Below are 18,489 nucleotides of genomic sequence, written 5' to 3'. Positions count from 1 at the left end.
ATGTATTTTATTTCTTTTTTAAAATTTTTTATTTTTTATTTTTTATTTTTTTTTTTTAAAGATTTTATTTATTTATTTGGGAGAGATATTTGAGAGAGAGAGAGAATGAGAGATAGAAAGCACGAGAAGGAAGAGGGTCAGAGGGAGAAGCAGACTCCCTGCTGAGCAGGGAGCCCGATGCGGGACTCGATCCCGGGACTCCAGGATCATGACCTGAGCCGAAGGCAGTCGCTTAACCAACTGAGCCACCCAGGCGCCCGTTTTTTAAAATTTTTTAAAAAAAATGTTATTTATTTACTTGACAGAGAGACACAGCGAGAGAGCGAACAGAAGCAGGGGGAGTGGGAGAGGGAGAAGCAGGCTCCCCGTTGAGCAGGGAGCCCGTTGCGGGGCTCGATCCCAGGACCCAGGGATCATGACCTGAGTCGGAGGCAGACGCTTAACAACTGAGCCACCCAGGCGTCCCGTATTTCTTCTTTTATTAATATATTTGACTTCAAGTACGTACCTAAGATACGTCTGAATCTAAGTCTTGCCTTATTCATGGACTAATAGGAGAGTCTTTTTCCATTCTGTCATCCTGAGAAATGGATTCCATAGTGCCAGTTTCTACTACCATTAGTTTAATTCATATAGATGGTAGGAATTACAAAAATAGGAGTTCAAAATCTTCCATGTTACTGCTTTTTTGAAGGAGACTTTTACTGTTCCTTAGAGGTCATGAAACTGTGGCTACTATTCTAGTAAGGAAGCTGATTCAAATGAAAGAAAATGGATTTTTATAAATATAATATCCTTATATTATTCCCAGCACCCCCCCACCATTTATAAAGTGAACTATGTATGTTGATGATTCAAGAACTAAGAGGCTTAATTTACTCTATATAGTTTTATGCAAATTTGGCAATGTAGTTATTGATTATATAGGAAATGCTTATTGTATTTATTTTGGTAGCAAAACTATATAAGTAATGAAATTTATCATATAGTCTCTCTGGAAAGACAAGCATATACATTCATACATTATTCACTACTCTTTGTAATTAATGATGTGTGCTGCCCTCTACATATAAAATGCTTTTAAAAAAATGATGCTTCTGATCCATTGTCAATCATATCTTATGAGTTGTTTTCATAGTGGTGACTAGTAGTCTGTATTAAATAAACCCCCAATTCTCTCCTATTCATTTCTGTAATGAAGGTAGTGAGTTGAGAAAGCAAAACAGACAAATTAAATATAAAAACAAAATATTTACGGAAAAATTTCATCTTATTGAAAATAAAAGTGACTCTTTGGATAACTACAACTATAATAAAAACATAGAATGAATGAAATAATAAAATAGACAAGACTTTATCGAGTCTGATGAATGAAATGAAGAAGGCAAATAACATTAGAAACATGAAGGGGGCTATACCTACGGATAAATAAATACTTGGGCCCTCTCCCCTCTCTCTCTCAGTGAATCTGGCTGAGGTTTATCAATTTTGGTTATCTTTTCAAAGAACCAGTTCTTAGTTTCATTAATCCTTCCTATTGTCTTTTTAGTTTCCATTACATTTACTTCTGCTCTGTTCTTTACTATTTCCTTCTTTCTACTAACCTTGGGCTTTGTTATTCTTCTTTTTCTAGTTCCTTTATGTATAAAGTTAGATTGTTGATTTGAGATTTTCTTTTTTTTTTTGAGGTAGTCCTGTCCATCTAGGAACTTCTCTTTTAGAAGGACCTCTTAAGGCTGATATTTCCTTTTGATTTTCTGTCTGATTGATCTATGCATTGATGTTACTGGGATATTAATTAACCCTGCTATAATTGTATTGCTGCTGGTTTCTCCCTTTAAGTCCTTTAATATTTACTTTACATATTTAGTTATATATGTGTAGCTACCCCTGGTTTCCATTTGCATGAGACAACTTTTCCCTTCCCTTTACTTTCAGTCCCTGTGTATCCTTACACCTGAGGTTGAGTCTCTTGCACACAGCATATGAAGTTATTATTTATTTTTAAATTCATTTAGTCATTCTATGTCTTGATTGGAAAATTTACTCCATTTATGTCTAAAGTAATTATAGGTAGATATGTACTTATTGCCATTTTGTTAACTGTTTTTCAGCTGTTTTGTAGTTCCTCTCTGTACTTTTCTTCTTCTCTTGCCCTTTCCTATTGTGTTTTGATGACCATTACTATGTTTACATCTTTTTCTCATTATCTTGTGTATGTACTCCAGGTTTTGCTTTTTGGTTAACATGTGGCTGATGTATATCAGCCTGTATATATACCAGTCTATTTTCAGTTGACACCAAGTTAAATTTGAATTCTAAAATACATTTTCTACTCAAAATATCCCATGTTCTATGTTTCTGATGTTACATTTTACATGTTTTTGTGTATCCCTTAACTAATTGTTGTAGTTATACTTATTTTTACTACTTTTGTCTTATCTTCATGTTAGCTTTAACACTGATTAGTCCACTACCTTTACTATACATTTATCTTTTTAGTGGGATCTTTACTTTCATATGTTTTCTTGTTACTAATCAGTCCCCCCCCCCTTTTTTTTTTAGCTTAAAGTCCCTTTAACATTTCTGGTAAGGCCAATTTAATGGTGGTTAACTCCTTTAGTTTTTGCTTGTCTGGAAAACTCTTTATTCCTCCTTCTATTTGAATGATAAGTTTGCCAGATAGAGTATTCTTGGTTGGAAGTGTTTTTTGCCTTCAGCACTTTGAATATATCATGCCACTCTCTCTGGCCTGCAAAGTTTCTGCTGAAAAATCATAGTCTTATGGAGGTTCCCCTGCACGTAATAATGTTTTTCTCTTGTTGCTTTCAAGATTCTCTCTTTAACTTTTGACATTTTAATTGTATTGTGTCTTGGAGTGGATCTCTTTGTGATCATCTTATTTGGAACTCCTTGGCCTTTTTTTGCATTTGGAAGTCTGTTTTCCCTCCCCATGTTAAGGTAGTTTCCAGCCATTATTTCTTCAAATAAGTTTTTATACCTTTCTCTCTTTCTTTTCCTGAGACCCTTATAATGAAAATGTTAGCATACCTGATGGTGTTCCACAGGTCCCTTAAGCTATCTTTCACTCCCAGCCTCCCCCATTTTTTGCTGGTCTGTTTGGGCAAGTGCTGCTGCTCTGTCTTTCAGGTCACTGATCCTTTCTTCTGTTCCATCTGCTCTGCTGTTGAAGCCCTCTAGTGTATTTTTCAGTTCAATGTTATATTCTTCAGTTCTTTGACTTCTGTTTGGTACTTACTCGTATTTTCTATCTCTTTGTTTTCATCCATTCTTCTCCTAAGATTGGTGAAAATCTTTGTAACCATTATCTTGAATTTTATATCAGGTAAATTACTTACTTCCATTTTATTAAGTTTTTTCTGTGTTCCCCCCCCCCCCCGGGATTTTATCTTGTTTTTCCATTTGGAACATATTCTTCTGTTTCCTCATTTGCTGGACTCCGTGAATTTGTTTCTATGTATTAGGAGAAATGGCTACTTCTAGTCTTGAAGAAGTAATCATAAGAAGACTAATAGTGTGTTTCAGTCTGCTGTCTGTGCAGTGCCTTGGGGGTGGTAGCTTGCCAAAAACTGTCTCTCCCATTGTTTTAGTCCCATGAGGCCCAGAAAAGCAAGCTTCCCTGGCCACCAGAGCTAGGTGTTCAAGGGACATCACCTATTTGGACTATGCACATCCCCTGGCTTTGGTGGGACTGTGTGAAAGTGTAGACTGAGACAAGCCTACAGGCCAACTTTGGTGTTGTGGCCCCATGGGTAAGTCAGGCCAGGGCACACCTACTAGTCAGATTTAGTGGGGTAGGCTGTGGAAGAGGACCAGCTGGGTTTAGTAGGGTGGAGCTGAGGGACTACTGGGCTGGGGTATGCCTGCCTGCCAGGCTTAGCAGGCTGGGCCCGTGGAGTGTTTCGGGGTGGGACATGCATAACCCAGGGTTTGGTATACAGGGCTAGGCAAGTGCACTAGCAAGGCACAGAGAGAGTGCAAAAATGGTGCCCACCTGGGCCTCTGTCTCTGGAGACAGCACAGCAACGTCACTTTAAGTTTTCCTTTCTTCTCTCAATAAAATGAAAATTCAGAGAATTAAGACATGACTATGCACAGAATATGAAAGTAAACTAAGGGCAACTGAGTAACAATGGGATAGTCAAGGAAAAAAATAAGGTTTTCAGTCAGTGGTGGCATATATGTAAAATGACTGATCTCAGACCAGGCTGCCTCTATAAAATGTCACTAATAGATTTTTCATGTACCATGATTTTAAAGGTTAACTTAGATAAATTAGGTCTTTAATATAAGGAACAAACCAATCTAAATTACTCTCTTCTGAAAACAAAAACACAAGTTAACAATCCATGGTTTCAGAATTTCTTTTCATGAGTTACATGTTATGGATTTTATTCTCTTATGTATAATGTCTACCTCATTTTCAAAACCTGCATTAAAAAAGGAGACAGAATTCTCTGGTAGTAACCCTTCAAATTAGAAACATCAACCCTGCACTAATCCTCAGCAATACAGCAATCCTGAAATCAGTTAAAAATTACAAAATGCTTTTTGGACAAAAGGGAGTGCATGCAGGAAAGGATTATCATGCACACTATGTCCTTCTTTCCTCCTTCTATGTTTCAAGGAATATATTATACTGAATTCTCCTAGACACACATCTCCCTTTCAAGTACAGGGCTCTTTTTGATTTAGTGATTTAATGAACAATGAGATGCACTAAAATCTATCTTTTAATTCTCATCTATGCCAAAAAGAAATCCCAGGTTTTAAACAGTTGCTTATAAAAGCATCAAGTGCCTATAACTGACTGCCTCTTACCTTATGTTTTCTGTAGAGTTACTCTGTTCCCTGCTGAATTAGCTGTTGATACCATCATTATTTCTGAATGGTAAAGGAACTTCAGTTAATATTTGATGGTTTAAAAGAGAAAATATTGATAAAAACTTCATGACAGTATATACTCAATGGAATATTATTAAGCCATAATAAAGAATGAAATCTTGCCATTTGCAATGGCATGGATGGAGCTAGAGAGTATAATGCTAAGTAATATAAGTCAGTCAATCATATCATATGATTTCACTCATGTGGCATTTAAGAAACAAATAAGCCAAGAAAATAGAGAGAGAGAGAAGCCAGGAAACAAACTCTTAATTACAAAGAAGAAACTGATGGTTAGAGGGGAGGTGGGTTGGGGAGGGTGAAATAGGTGATGTGGATTAAGGAGGGCACTTGTGATGAGCACCAGGTGATGCATGGAGTTACTGAATCACTATATCCTACACATGAAACTAATAGAAGACTGTATGTCAACTATACTGGGACTTAAAATTTAAAAACAACAACAACAAAAAGATAACTCACTAGTTTAAAAAAAAAAAACAAAACCCTTATGACCAAAACATAAATTGTTTGGATATTCTTCTAAGGATGAGTAATCATAGACTTAAATGAATTTGGGATACAATTTCTTATTCTTCTGAATAGGATTAATGTCTAGAATAAAGCAATTTTACATTTCTTTGTTTTTATGTGCCACTGTATCTTTAAAAGGAATAATAACCACATTCAGTTCAGATATTTCATTTTACATTAAAATTGCTTCACACAAATAATTATGAAGCATGATGATTATGTCCCTGGAAAACTCCATATACATAACTTGGAGCAACTGTAATTTCAAATCAAAGCCTTAGAAAAGTTTAAGTACAGACTGTCCATAATTTTCTACAAATATTTAGGGGAACTCTCTAATAATATATGTTTCTCTAAATATCAGATTTCTAGATGACATCGTTTGGTGTTCAAAGCAACAATAAATCTGATTTTTTTTCCAGGGAAGTTGTTTGGCATCATGAACCTGGTAGGAAACGTGAAGCTGAATTATCACTAATTCCAGAGTGAATTAATGCACAGAGGAAAAATTGTGGATAGATAATGATGCAGGAGATAATAAAGAATAAGGGCCAAGAAATACAATTAATTGTGATAGGAAGAAAACAATAAGGTATTAAAATTTAGGAAGAGTCATATTCATGGATTCTGCAAAGACTCAGGCTAATTAGAAATTTAACTATATTGGTTTATCTACTGGTACCTCTACTTAAGGAGAAAAAAGGAGCTGCAGCACTCAGAACCACTGATAATGTAATAAACATACATTTTATGTATACAAATAATGTCAATAATCATGTTTGAATTTTCAATGCAATTATAAATAAGCAAGAGTAAGGCAATATTCACTGAATGTCCGTATGTGCTAGGTATTTACTAATTGCTTCACTTATTTTTACCTCATTTAATCTTCACTACAACTGCTTGAGACAGATAAAATTATTATTTCTATTTTTTTTTAAAGATTTTATTTATTTATTTAATTGACAGAGAGACAGCGTGAGGGGGAACACAAGTAGGGGAGTGGGAGAGGGAGAAGCAGGCTTCCGACCAAGCAGGGAGCCTGATGCAGGGCTCAATCCCAGGACCCCGGGATTATGACCTGGGCCGAAGGCAGTCTCTTAACCAACTGAGCTACCCAGGCATCCCGAGACAGATAGAATTATTACTCTTGTCTTACAGATGAGTTTAGATAGTCTGCCTACGGTCACACAGGTGGTTAAGTGGCTGGACTGAGATTGAAGCCTAGGCTCAGCTCTTAACCACGATGGTTTTCAGTCTCCCAAAATGTAACTGGGTCATTTGTTTTTTAAAAATTTTGGCCTTCAAATGAAAGGGAGTGGGAGATAAGGCTTCCCATTATGGAAAGAATAAGTCACAGGAATAAAAGGCACTGCATAAGGAATATTGGTCAATGGTACTGTAATAGTGTTGTATGGTAACAGATGGTAGCTGCACTTGTGAGCACAGCATAATGTATAAACTTGTCAAATCACTAGGTTGTACACCTGAAATTAATGTAACATTGTGCATCAACTATACTCACATACAGAAATTAATCCAAGAAGGAAAACAAAATTTCAACTATTTCCAGGGAAAAAATCCACAAAAAATAAAGAGTACAATCACTCTGTACTCTGTATATGCCTCTATTATTGAATGTAATACATTGTATTGCAGTTATCTGCTTTCAAGCCTGTCTCTATCTCCAGAAATGGAAGCTTCCTGGTTGTAGGGATCATGTGTAATTGCACAGAAAAAAAGGCTCGGTTAATATTTATTGAATTGAATTGAGTATTAAATTACACTCATTAAAAGAAAAAACTTTTGGCCTTTTAACAATAAAGTTTTGTTGAATGTTGTATTTTAGATTAGAGGTTTGTTTCTCTTCTATAGAAATTAAATCTGTGGAAAAGAACAGGTATTCTAAGCCACTGGAAGTTCAGGTACAACGTAAAGAAATAGGAACTAAGCTCATCATGTTCCTTTATTTAAGGTACTCTACCACATTTAGGTGCTGCTATTCAGTTAACAAAGTATCAAATCAAAGATATTTTTACAAATATTTCTCACTAGACTTAATTTCCATACCTTCCAGATGTATTCTTCAGTATGGCAAGAGCATCTGGATAGCCATCCATGTTGTAGTCTCCAATATGAAGGGTAATTGGAAGTGGTATTTCAGCTGGTCGTTGTTCATGCACAAATGGCACAAAGCCCCACAGTGTGCCCTTGTTGCTGAACTCCTGTAGGACTGGAACCCACTATGGAATAAGAGGAAAAAGATTAGATTTTACAGTTACTTTAGAAAAAAAAAATTCACCATTTGTAAGACAAACGATCTATTAAAAGTCCTTACAAGCATCATCTTACTTAAACTTCTTTATCTCTATATCTAAGGGTATTATAATTTACTTTGACGAACAGATAACTGATACTCTAGAAAAAATAAAGTCCCATTTAAATTTCATCACTAGTCATTTTTCCTTGAACTGGTACATAGAGCCTTTGAAAGTTTTTCACAAAATCACAGAATCTTAGGTTTGAATTGATATTGATTCCTATAGTTGAATCCCCCCATTTTAAAGCTGTGTTGAGTGGAAATGTAATTTCAAGGTAATATTTTTTAAAGATTTATTTGCTTATTTTAGAGAGGGAGGGAGGGAGAGAAAGAGAACGAGGGAGAGGGGCAGAGGGAGAAGGAGAGAGAGAATCTCAATCAGACTCCCACTGAACATGGAGCCCAACAGGGGGCTCTATCTCAAGATCCTGAGATCATGAACTGAGCAGAAACCAAGAGTTGGACGCTTAACTGACTGAGCCACCTAGGCACCCCACAAATGAGTATTTTTTTAAATTAGAGCAAACAGTAATATCATCTAATAGTGATGTCCTTTCAGGAGGATCAGCTTAGGAAGAAAGTTAGAAGATGACAGAACCTCTGTTGTTCCCCTGCTTTGCCTTTTATACATGATGCTGACTTTAGTCACCATCTTCAGAGCCAAGAGTTCTAAGGCTTTCCTGACAACACCAGCCCTGAGAGAAGCTCTGCCTGTCCAGGGGGAGCTTTGTCACCAAAACAGCTGGAATCTACTTTTAGTAAGTTCTTTATTTTTATGTTGATTATAATGAAGAGAACGGAGAGAATAAGTTGATCTCAAAAAGAGCTTTTGGAAATCCATTTCTCTTTTGAGATGCCCTAATGCCCTAATCTACTTCTAATAACCTAATGCAAACTAAAAATCTGAAGAGTGGAGATCATACCATTAAAATTACAAATATGCCCGGGGCGTGTGGGTGGCTCAGTTGTTGGGCATCTGCCTTCGGCTCAGGTCAAATTATAAATATGCCCATGATTAGTTAAAAGTATGGATACTGGCACACACCCTAGAGATGTTTAAACAGGTGCAGCTGGCTTGAAATGACAGCAGGCTAAACATGGCTACATATGTTTCTTGTAAGCAGGTGACTCTTTATATGGCTCCAAGTCAAACGATATTAAAAATGGCTTCTTGCAAAGGGTTTAGTACATAGGGTATCCCAAACATTTTCTAGGTTTTCCAAAGAAAGCATAACTTGCCAAGGAAAAACAGAAAAAACAGTTAATGATAAAGACATATTTATAGAAAACAAGCTGTTTTTTTAAAAAAAACTTGTTAAATCTTAGATTAATTTTTCAATCTTTCTTAAAAGCAAAAAAAAACCTGTTTATCATCAAAATGTTTTAATGATTTACTTGACTGAAAAAAACTGTTGGTTTTGTTTTGGAAGAAGATGGGAAATTTCACAAAATGCTAAGTTATCACAAATTTCTGAAAAGGTTGACCGTTTATTAATGAGGATAAAGTATTCTTATTAAGGTAAATGTATTAAGGTCCAAGAAGTAAAAAGATTTTTTATTAATATGACATTCTTAACAGTCACCAAAGAACTGTGACATTTATCTTCCCAGAGACAGATGACTGTATAATTTGAAAATACTCTTACAGTAGTCTGTTTCTTGAAGCCGGGTTATAATTACTACGTTTACTTATATCTATGAAACAATGATTAGGTGTTATTTGACCTCATGTTTTCAGTGATTCAAAACTTAAAAAAGCTTAAGATGATATAATTTATGGGTACAGAAGTTAAGTGTTTTTAGACCGTTGATTGTATGAAGATTTTTCTTTAGTGTCTTAGTATAAAATGTAGTTTCCTACAAGGGCAGTAGAATTCAGTATATTATTCTATCATTTCTTACCCTAAGATAGAAAACAAAACTGATTAATTCTAGTACTATAATACTGGCTTTCTCTGTTTAGTGCTATCAATATGGAAAAATTCTCAATGTTACAACATATCATTGCCCCATTAATCTGCTAAGACTATTGGATTCTGAACTGTTCACCTACAAGCTACAGGTAAAAAGTCAGCTTGAGAGAATGAAACAGACCTAGATAGCACAAATAAAGACAACATTAGCCTTGACAGTAGATGTGATGTTCTTCTCCACAACCTTTTATCATAGTTACAGTGCATTTTATAATAATCCTAGACCATAAAATGCTAATGGATCATTTAATTACAGGACCAAGAATAGGTCTTCTTCACCAGAAATGATTATAACAGTGTCTTCCCCCTCAATAAACAAACACAAAAAGATTTAAATGCATTTCATTAAATTAAAATGAGGATGTCAATAATTTATAAAGGGTTTCTCTGTGTTCTGATTCTTCAGATACTTTTTCTAATCTCTGAAGATTTTCAAGAAGATAACTCTACTGACATTAAAAAACAAGCTGATATACCTGTTTCATTCCAGATTTTGCTAAGTAAATGATGCTTTTCTGGCAGTTTTTATCTTCACAGCCTGGCAGTAAGTGATCCATGTGTCCATCTCCATCTGCCAAAAGAAACTTCAAGAGTCCATTAACAGTTACAAAATAAAGTGTTCTTGTATGGCAGATTACATTTCCTATTTGTTCAAAGTCTGTATCAATCTGGGTAAATGGAAGAAAGTGACATATAACTTTGTAATAAATGTGATTCAATTAAAACAATTACTCTGGCCCTTGCCATCTATTACCTGGATTGTGTCTTGTTTTAAATTGCTCACTTTTCTGTAAATATTTATCCAGTGTTGGAAAAAAACCCCATTTCAGGCTTTAATATTAAGATCATCAATTCTTAAACAATGTGGCTTTTGACTGATTTACATAGTTATCATTGCTGCCGCAAGAGAAAAACAAGCATGTTGATAGTAACTCATTACATGGCTTATTTTATTTATTTATTTATTTTTAAAGATTTTATTTATTTATTCATGAGAGACAGAGAGAGAGAGGGAGAGAGGCAGAGGGAGAAGCAGGCTCCCAAGGAGCAGGGAGCCCGATGCGGGACCCGATCCCAGAACCCTGGGATCATGACCTGAGCTGAAGGCAGACGCTTAACCATCTGAGCCACCCAGGCGCCCTACATGGCTTATTTTAAATGTGTCTTTACGTATAATTTACCTTTACACATGCTCTTAAGTATCTTTTAAATAGTTTGAACTTCAAGAGTTCTAAAGCTCTCAGCACCCTGGCTTTTTAAAAAGCAACAACAATTTTTATCAATAAAAAGGCAAATGAAGAGAATACAGATGTCATTTTCAGCTGACTGGTTTTTTAAAAAGCTGCACAATGAGGGCGCTTGGGTTGCTCAGTTGGTTAAGCACCTGATTTTGGTACAGGTCATGATCTCAGGGTCTTGGGATTGAGCCCTGCATCAGGCTCTGTGCTCAGTGTGGAGTCCGCTTTGTCCTGTCCCCAACCCCCACACTCATGCTCTCTCTCAAATAAATAAAATCATTTTTTTTAAAGATTTTACTTATTTATTTGACAGAGAGAGACACAGAGAGAGCAGGAACACAAGCAGGGGGAGTGGGAGAGGCAGAAGCAGGCTCCCCGCTGAGCAGGGAGCACGATGTGGGGCTCCATCCCAGGACCCTGGGATCGTGACCTGAGCCGAAGCAGATGCTTAACGACTGAGCCACCCAGGACCCCATCAAATAAATAAAATCTTAAAAAAAAGCTGCACAATGTTTTGCAAAGACCTTCAGAAATGAGGTTACTGGAGAACCTGGAATCAATTCCTCTAATGGGCTCTCGTTCCTATTGCCCCTTACCTGATGGGGTTTACAGATTTTGATGTCCTAGAGTTAAATCTCTACAGTGACATGCACAGTGGAATAGTCATTTAGATTTTAAATTTTCTGTTGCTTTATTCACTGATTTATTTGCTATATTTTAACATATAATGTGTGTCTGAGGCAAGTGCCTTCAGTATGAAGGAGATAACAAGGATTAGCAATAGAGAAATATTCTTCCATGTTTAGGCTTACATATTAAGAAAATACAGAATTTTAACAAGCCTATCAAGTCTTCAGTAATATATTCAAAAGGGAAAAAAATAATTTTAGGCTGAGTGGGCTAAAAATCTAGCCAACGGAAGCTGAGCCCAGCAAGGAAAAATAAAAGGTGCAACACAGTGAAAAATAAATTTCTTTAATTTCATGGTTTAATTACTTATGAGCCTTATGATTAATATCATTTGTGACAATAAACCCTTACACAGAGGAGTAAAACATTAAATAACATAGTTGAATTAATAATGGAAAGTATGGAGAACATCTGTGATTTGACAGTATATATGGATTTGGACTACCAAGGAAGAAGAGAGATAGATGCAACTCTAGGCAGGAATACTTGGAAAAGAAAAGGCTTTTCAAGGGCATAAATGTATATTATGGTTAAAGATAAATAAAAAAAGAGCTAGCCAAGTAAGAATGAATTAAATGCAAAATGTGATTTATAAGTGGGCTCTAGGAATATCATAGAGTTCATTAAAAGCGAATTAAAGGGGGGACCAATTAGAAGACCATTACTAAGTCTCTACCCTTCATTTTTACCCAATGTCAAAATACTCAGATTAGATTCTAATTTACACTTTTATTTTCTCCTAGTTCCTTTATTCCAAGTAGCTTCCTATTTCCTACAAGTATTTCAACTATGACTTAGCTGATATTTAATGCTGGCAAATAACCATCTAATAAACATACAACAAACTCATGTGATAACTCATAATCATGCCTTTTAGTATAAGTTAACAACAATATTTTATAGATATGGTCATAGAAATGGAGAATTCTATCAGAGAATGTCTTCCTTGTGCCCTTTCTACGTGCTGTTTTTTGATATTTAGGGGAAGTAATAGAAAAGCTGTCTGATAGTCCAACTTCATGTCCAAAGGAAATTTTATTAATTCCTGGGACTTCTTTAAGGAATGTGTCCAAGTTCACAGACTGGTCCCTCCATCAGCATGACTTCTTCATAGTCTATTCAAGGTCACATTATTTCTTAGAGAATTTGCTTAAATGAATACTATTTCCTAGCCTTGGGCCTTTGATTCATGTGAAATTTATTTTTCTGAAACTATTTTCTTCCCTAGGCATAAAAGTTAAAGTATTATTAAAATAACAACCATAAATCTACATATAAGCACAAGTAACATTTTCATGAAAAATGGCTATTTTCCAAAACAAAAACATTTTACAAGAAGAGTGGCATTATCTGGCTTAACAGAAAAAAGCTGGATTTTCATGCTGCTTTTGTACTCAATCTATTGTTTTGGCTGACAAATGTGAAAATGTATAGTTGGAAGAAGTATTTTTTTAAATAATTTTTTATTGTTATGTTAATCACCATACATTACATCATTAGTTTTTGATGTAGTGTTCCATGATTCATTGTTTGTGCATAACACCCACTGCTCCCCACAGAACGTGCCGTCTTTAATACCCATCACCAGGCTAACCCATCCCCCCACCCCCTCCCCTCTAGAACCCTCAGTTTGTTTTTCAGAGTCCATCGTCTCTCATGGTTTGTCCCCCCTCCGACTTACTCCCCTTCATTCTTCCCCTCCTGCTATCTTGGAAGAAGTATTTTAATAGCTTTTTCAGGTAACTCTGGATCTTCTTCCATACTACCACAAAAACTCAACAAGCGGTAATTTCTTAAAGGTTAGTTGCAGTAAAGAATCCAGAGACGTAGCAATGAAGTTTTCCTCCTCTTAATTAAAATCTAGTAATCTATTTTGCATTTTGAACTGATATTTTACCACTGCATGACTTTGTAAAACCCCACATCAAAACATTTAGAAGATACTGATTCACTGAGTTATACAGATTTTCCAAATGTTGAAATATTTCATTATACAGTTATCAAAAATTTCCATTTGTTAATATCACCATCAATCTTATCAAAAAGGTCTTTGGTAATTGGGAAGCTGTCAGTTCATGGTAGCAGATTACAGTTTTCTAAAATCCCAACTTTTGCTTGAGATACTAAATTTTATCACTTGGCACCGTCCTATCAGTTGTTGTCTTGAAGGGACAAGTTCACTTTGTACATTTTAGAGAAAATGTCAACCAAACCCCAAGTGTGAATAACCATGGTTTGTCAGTTGTTCTTTCAAGTAAAAAATGGTGCAATCATTAAAAAAAAAAGTGGTTACTTCTGCTTACAATCAAATCGCCTAGTGCTTTTCATCAAGATCAACCACGATACTCTGTGCAGCAAAAAAGTTTTATGTACTTATTTACTGACGGTATTAAAACAGTGTATACTCAAAAGTCAAGATCTAAAAAAATTATTTTTCACTGCTTCATTGAAATTCTTAAGTGAAACTATATTTCTTATTTTTCCTCTTTCTTCTTTAACACGGTGAGTGTATAATGGTGAAGAATACAATGCATGCTAATAAAATGTGGTGCTACTGTTTTGGTTTGTGCTAAATGGCATGCAGCTTTACTCAAACCATTGCTTTTACATTATCAGAGCTAATGTCAACACTGTGGAAAATGCCAACTGGATCTTAATATTATTATGCAGATACTATTGACTTTATGGACGCCCTGAAAGAATTGCAGGAAGACCTCAACCCCAGGTCTATTCTTTGGACTACACTTTGAGCATCTTCACCAGAGAGGTTACACCAATAAGTGAATTACCAAATACTTTGATTTTTGCCATTTTGATAAGTGAAATGGTATTTCATTGTGGCTTTAATTTTTAGTTTTCTTATTAAAATGTTGTTGGTCTTTTTCCTGCCAATTTGCAGGAGTCCATTCTACATTAAGAAAATTGTTCTTTTGTCTGTGATTTATTAATATTTTTCTTCATAGTATCTAGGTTTTCCTTATAAGTTATAAGGCCTCTGAAATTCATAGTACTTAGGGACATTATTTTTGCTTTTAGGTCTTTGATTCACCTAGAATTTATGCTGGCTTAAGCTATGAGTTATGATTATACTGCACTTTTTTAGAGATGAATATAACCAGTTGTCCCATACCACCTACTGAATGATCCAGTTTTCAGGACACTTTATCTCTGTATTATTTTTCTTTATCTGTAAAATGATCAAAAGGAACATAATTTGGCTATTGCAAAGGGTCATTGTGAGGATTAAATGTGGGGGAAAGAATATGGGAACTACTGTAAAACAGTAAATAACCATAATGGAGTATATTATCTCTCTATATATCCTTTATCACTATGGTAATATTGTGTGTACTTAGAACAGCAGTATACTGTGCTTTGTAGGTAGGCAATAAAGTAAAGAAAAATTCGTTAACTCCTAGAAGGACAGACTGATTTTTCTTTAGAGTTCTCACTTCCAGACCCACTTAATGCTTATAGTAGGAAACACTAAAACAGTTGGTCATGAAAAATTAAAGTAACCATTTAGGATTTGATGAATGTTACTCCATAGATGAAGAAAAAAAAATTTAAGTAGAATGGCTGAATATTTAGATCTATAACCTGGAACTCTTGAGTTCAATAACAAAAATAAATCAATAATGTCTGAATTACAGAGTAGAAAAAGTCATGACAGCTCAAATGGGGAATAAGTCAAAATGACTCCTTCTACCATCTGGAAAATTTACTCATGGATGGCTATAGCATGTGCAAGATATAAATACCACAAGTCACACAACTAATGTTAGAAGGTTCTAAATAGAATTCAAGGATTTAACTTTTAACATGGGCAACCCAAGGCTGAAAGATTTTTGTACAGGGCTTTTAAGATTGAATTTCTTGCTAAAATAGACCGAGACTATAAGTAGAACTAACAGCATCCCCATCACATTTGTCAAAAGGAATGTGACACATATGACACATAATATATTCACATATTAAACTACATTTTCTTGTGATTACTAATATAAAGCTGGAAATACACATGCTAAATAAAAAACCATTTACCAAAAATCCATTTCCTTATTTCCATTGTGATATATGAAGTATATCACTTTGTATTTTTCAGAATACATCATTAACATAAGAGAAATTATTGACAAAGAATAAATTGATTCTGATACAAAACCTATTACAATAGCCAGATTAGTCTTTATGAAAATAAAACTCAGATTTTAAAATAAATGGATTTCACCATATTTCAATATAAAAGAAGAGGGCATGAATGAAAATATTTAATTTCGTTAGCTTTTTTTTTTTAAGATTTTATTTATTTGACACAGAGAGACACAGTGAGAGAGGGAACACAGCAGAGGGAGTGGGAGAGGGAAAAGCAGGCTTCCCGCTGAGCAGGGAGCCCTACACGGGGCTTGATCCCAGGACCCTGGGATCATGACCTGAGCTGAAGGCAGACGCTTAACGACTGAGCCACCCACCGAAGTATGACAATGAGAAACAGCTGCTATATTATTTGAAAAAACAAGAGAAAAAAATAATGTATTATCACATTATTGTGTGAAAGGTATACACTTAATTTCTTTAAAATATTCATTTTTAAATGACAAAATGATAGAATTATGAATACATATATCAGTTTACTTAATTTTGTTTCATATGCTGAAGAGCATACAGGTTTTTTAAAAATTTTTTTCTAAAATTAACATATAATGTATTATTTGTTTCAGCGGTACGGGTCTAGGATTCATCAGTCTTACACAATTCACAGTGTTCACCACAGCACATACCCTCCCCAATGTCGATCACCCAGCCATCCCATCCCTCCCCTCACCCCTCCACTCCAGCAACCCTGTTTTTTTCCTGAGATTAAGAGTCTCTTATTGTTTGTCACCCTCTCTGGTTTTGTCTTGTTTCATTTTTCCCTCCCTTCCCCTATGATCCTATCTTGTTTCTCAAATTCCTCATATCAGTGACATCATATGATAATTGTCTTTCTCTTATTGACTTATTTCGCTTAGCATAATACTCTCTAGTTCCAACGATGTCCTTGCAAACAGCAAGATTTCACATTTTTATGGCTGCATAATATTCCACTGTGTATATATACCACATCTTCTTAATCCATTCATCTGCTGATAGACATCTAGGCTCTTTCCATAGTTAGACTACTGTGGACATTGCTGCTATAAACATTGGGGTGCAGGTGCCTCTTTGGATCACTACATTTGTATCTTCGGGGTGAATACACAGTAGTGCAACTGCTAGGTCATACAGTAGCTCTATTTTCAACTTTTAGAGGAACCTCCATACTGTTTTCCAGAGTGGCTGCACCAGCTTGCATTCCCACTGACAGTGTAGGAGGATTCTCCTTTCTCCACATCCTCGCCAACATTTGTCATTTCCTGATTGTTATTTTTAGCCATTCTGACTGGTGTGAGGTGGTATCTCACTGAAGTTTTGATTTGGATTTCCCTGATGCTGAGGGACGTTGAGCACTTTTTCATGTGTCTGTTGGCCATTTGGATGGCTTCTTTGCAGAAATGTCTGTTCATGTCTTCTCCCCATTTCTTGATTGGATTATTTGTTCTTTGGGTGTTGAGTTTGATAAGTTCTTTATAGATTTTGGATACTAGCCCTTTATCAGATATGTCATTTAAATATCTTCTCCCATTCTGTCAGTTGTCTCTTGGTTTTGTTCACTTTTTCCTTTGCTGTGCAAAAGCTTTTTATCTTGATGAAGTCCCAATAGTTCATTTTTGCCCTGGCTTCCCTTGTCTTTGGCGATGTGGCTAGAAAGAGGTTGCTGTGGCTGAAGTTGAAGAGGTTGCTGCCCATGCTCTCCTCAAGGATTGTGATGGATTCCTGTCTCACACTTAGGTCTTTCAACAATGTCGTTTCTATTTTTGTATGTGCTGTAAGGAAATGGTCCAGTTTCATTCTTCTGCATGTGGCTGTCCAATTTTCCCAATACCATTTGTTGAAGAGATTGTCTTTTTTCCATTGGACATTCTTTCCTGCTTTGTTGAAGATTAGTTGACCATAGGGTTGAGGGTCCATTTCTGGGCTCTCGATTCTCTTCCATTGATCTATGTGTCTGTTTTTGTGCCAGTACCATACTGTCTTGATGATTATAGCTTTGTAATAGAGCTTGAAGTCCGGAATTGTGATGCGCCAGCTTTGCCTTTCTTTTTCAATATTCCTCTGGCTATTCGGGGTCTTTTCTGGTTCCATACAAATTTTAGGATTATTTGTTCCATTTCTTTGAAAAAAGTGGATAGTATTTTGATAGGGATTGCATTAAATGTGTAGATTACTCTAGGTCGCATTGATATTTTCACAATATTTGTTCTTCCAATCCATAAGCATGGAACATTTTTCCATTTCTTTGTGTCTTCCTCAATTTCTTTCATGAGTATTCTATAGTTTTCTGAGTACAGATCCTTTTCCTCTTTGGTTAGATTTATTCCTAGGTATCTTCTGGTTTTCGGTGCAATTGTAAACAGGATCGACTCCTTGATTTGTCTCTCTTCTGTCTTGTTGGTGTATAGGAATGCCACTGATTTCTGTGCATTGATTTTATATCCTGCCACTTTACTGAATTCTTGTATGAGTTCTAGCAGTTTTGGGGTGGAGTCTTTGGGTTTTCCACATAAAGTATCATGTCATCTGCAAAGAGTGAAAGTTTGACTTCTTTGCCGATTCTGATGCCTTTGATTTCTTTTTGTTGTCTGACTGCTGTGGCTAGGACTTCTAGTACTAAGTTGAAAAGCAGTGGTGATAGTGGGCATCACTGCTGTGTTCCTGACCTTAGGGGAAATGTTCTCAGTTTTTTCCC

The 18,489-nt window shown here is 35.6% G+C and overlaps 1 protein-coding gene across 1 annotated transcript in view; it reads right to left on the bottom strand.

Moving 5' to 3' along the window:
- The window catches only part of ITFG1 (integrin alpha FG-GAP repeat containing 1), a 332,983-nt gene that overhangs the window by 169,570 nt on the left and 144,924 nt on the right, over nt 1-18,489 (bottom strand). The window contains exons 9-10 of the mRNA XM_025852344.2: nt 10,209-10,303; nt 7,510-7,682 (exon numbers count right to left, since the gene is read on the bottom strand). Coding sequence (XP_025708129.1) covers nt 7,510-7,682; nt 10,209-10,303 — 268 coding nt within the window. The remainder of the gene's footprint in view (nt 1-7,509; nt 7,683-10,208; nt 10,304-18,489) is intronic.

The sequence above is a fragment of the Callorhinus ursinus genome, unplaced genomic scaffold (assembly GCF_003265705.2).
Source record: "Callorhinus ursinus isolate GAN/ISIS: 27379988/994484 unplaced genomic scaffold, GSC_fseal_2.0 scaffold56, whole genome shotgun sequence".
NCBI classification, from domain to species: Eukaryota; Metazoa; Chordata; class Mammalia; order Carnivora; family Otariidae; genus Callorhinus; species Callorhinus ursinus.
Note: the sequence above shows the minus strand (reverse complement) of the source record. Positions and strands in the feature narration are given on the sequence as shown.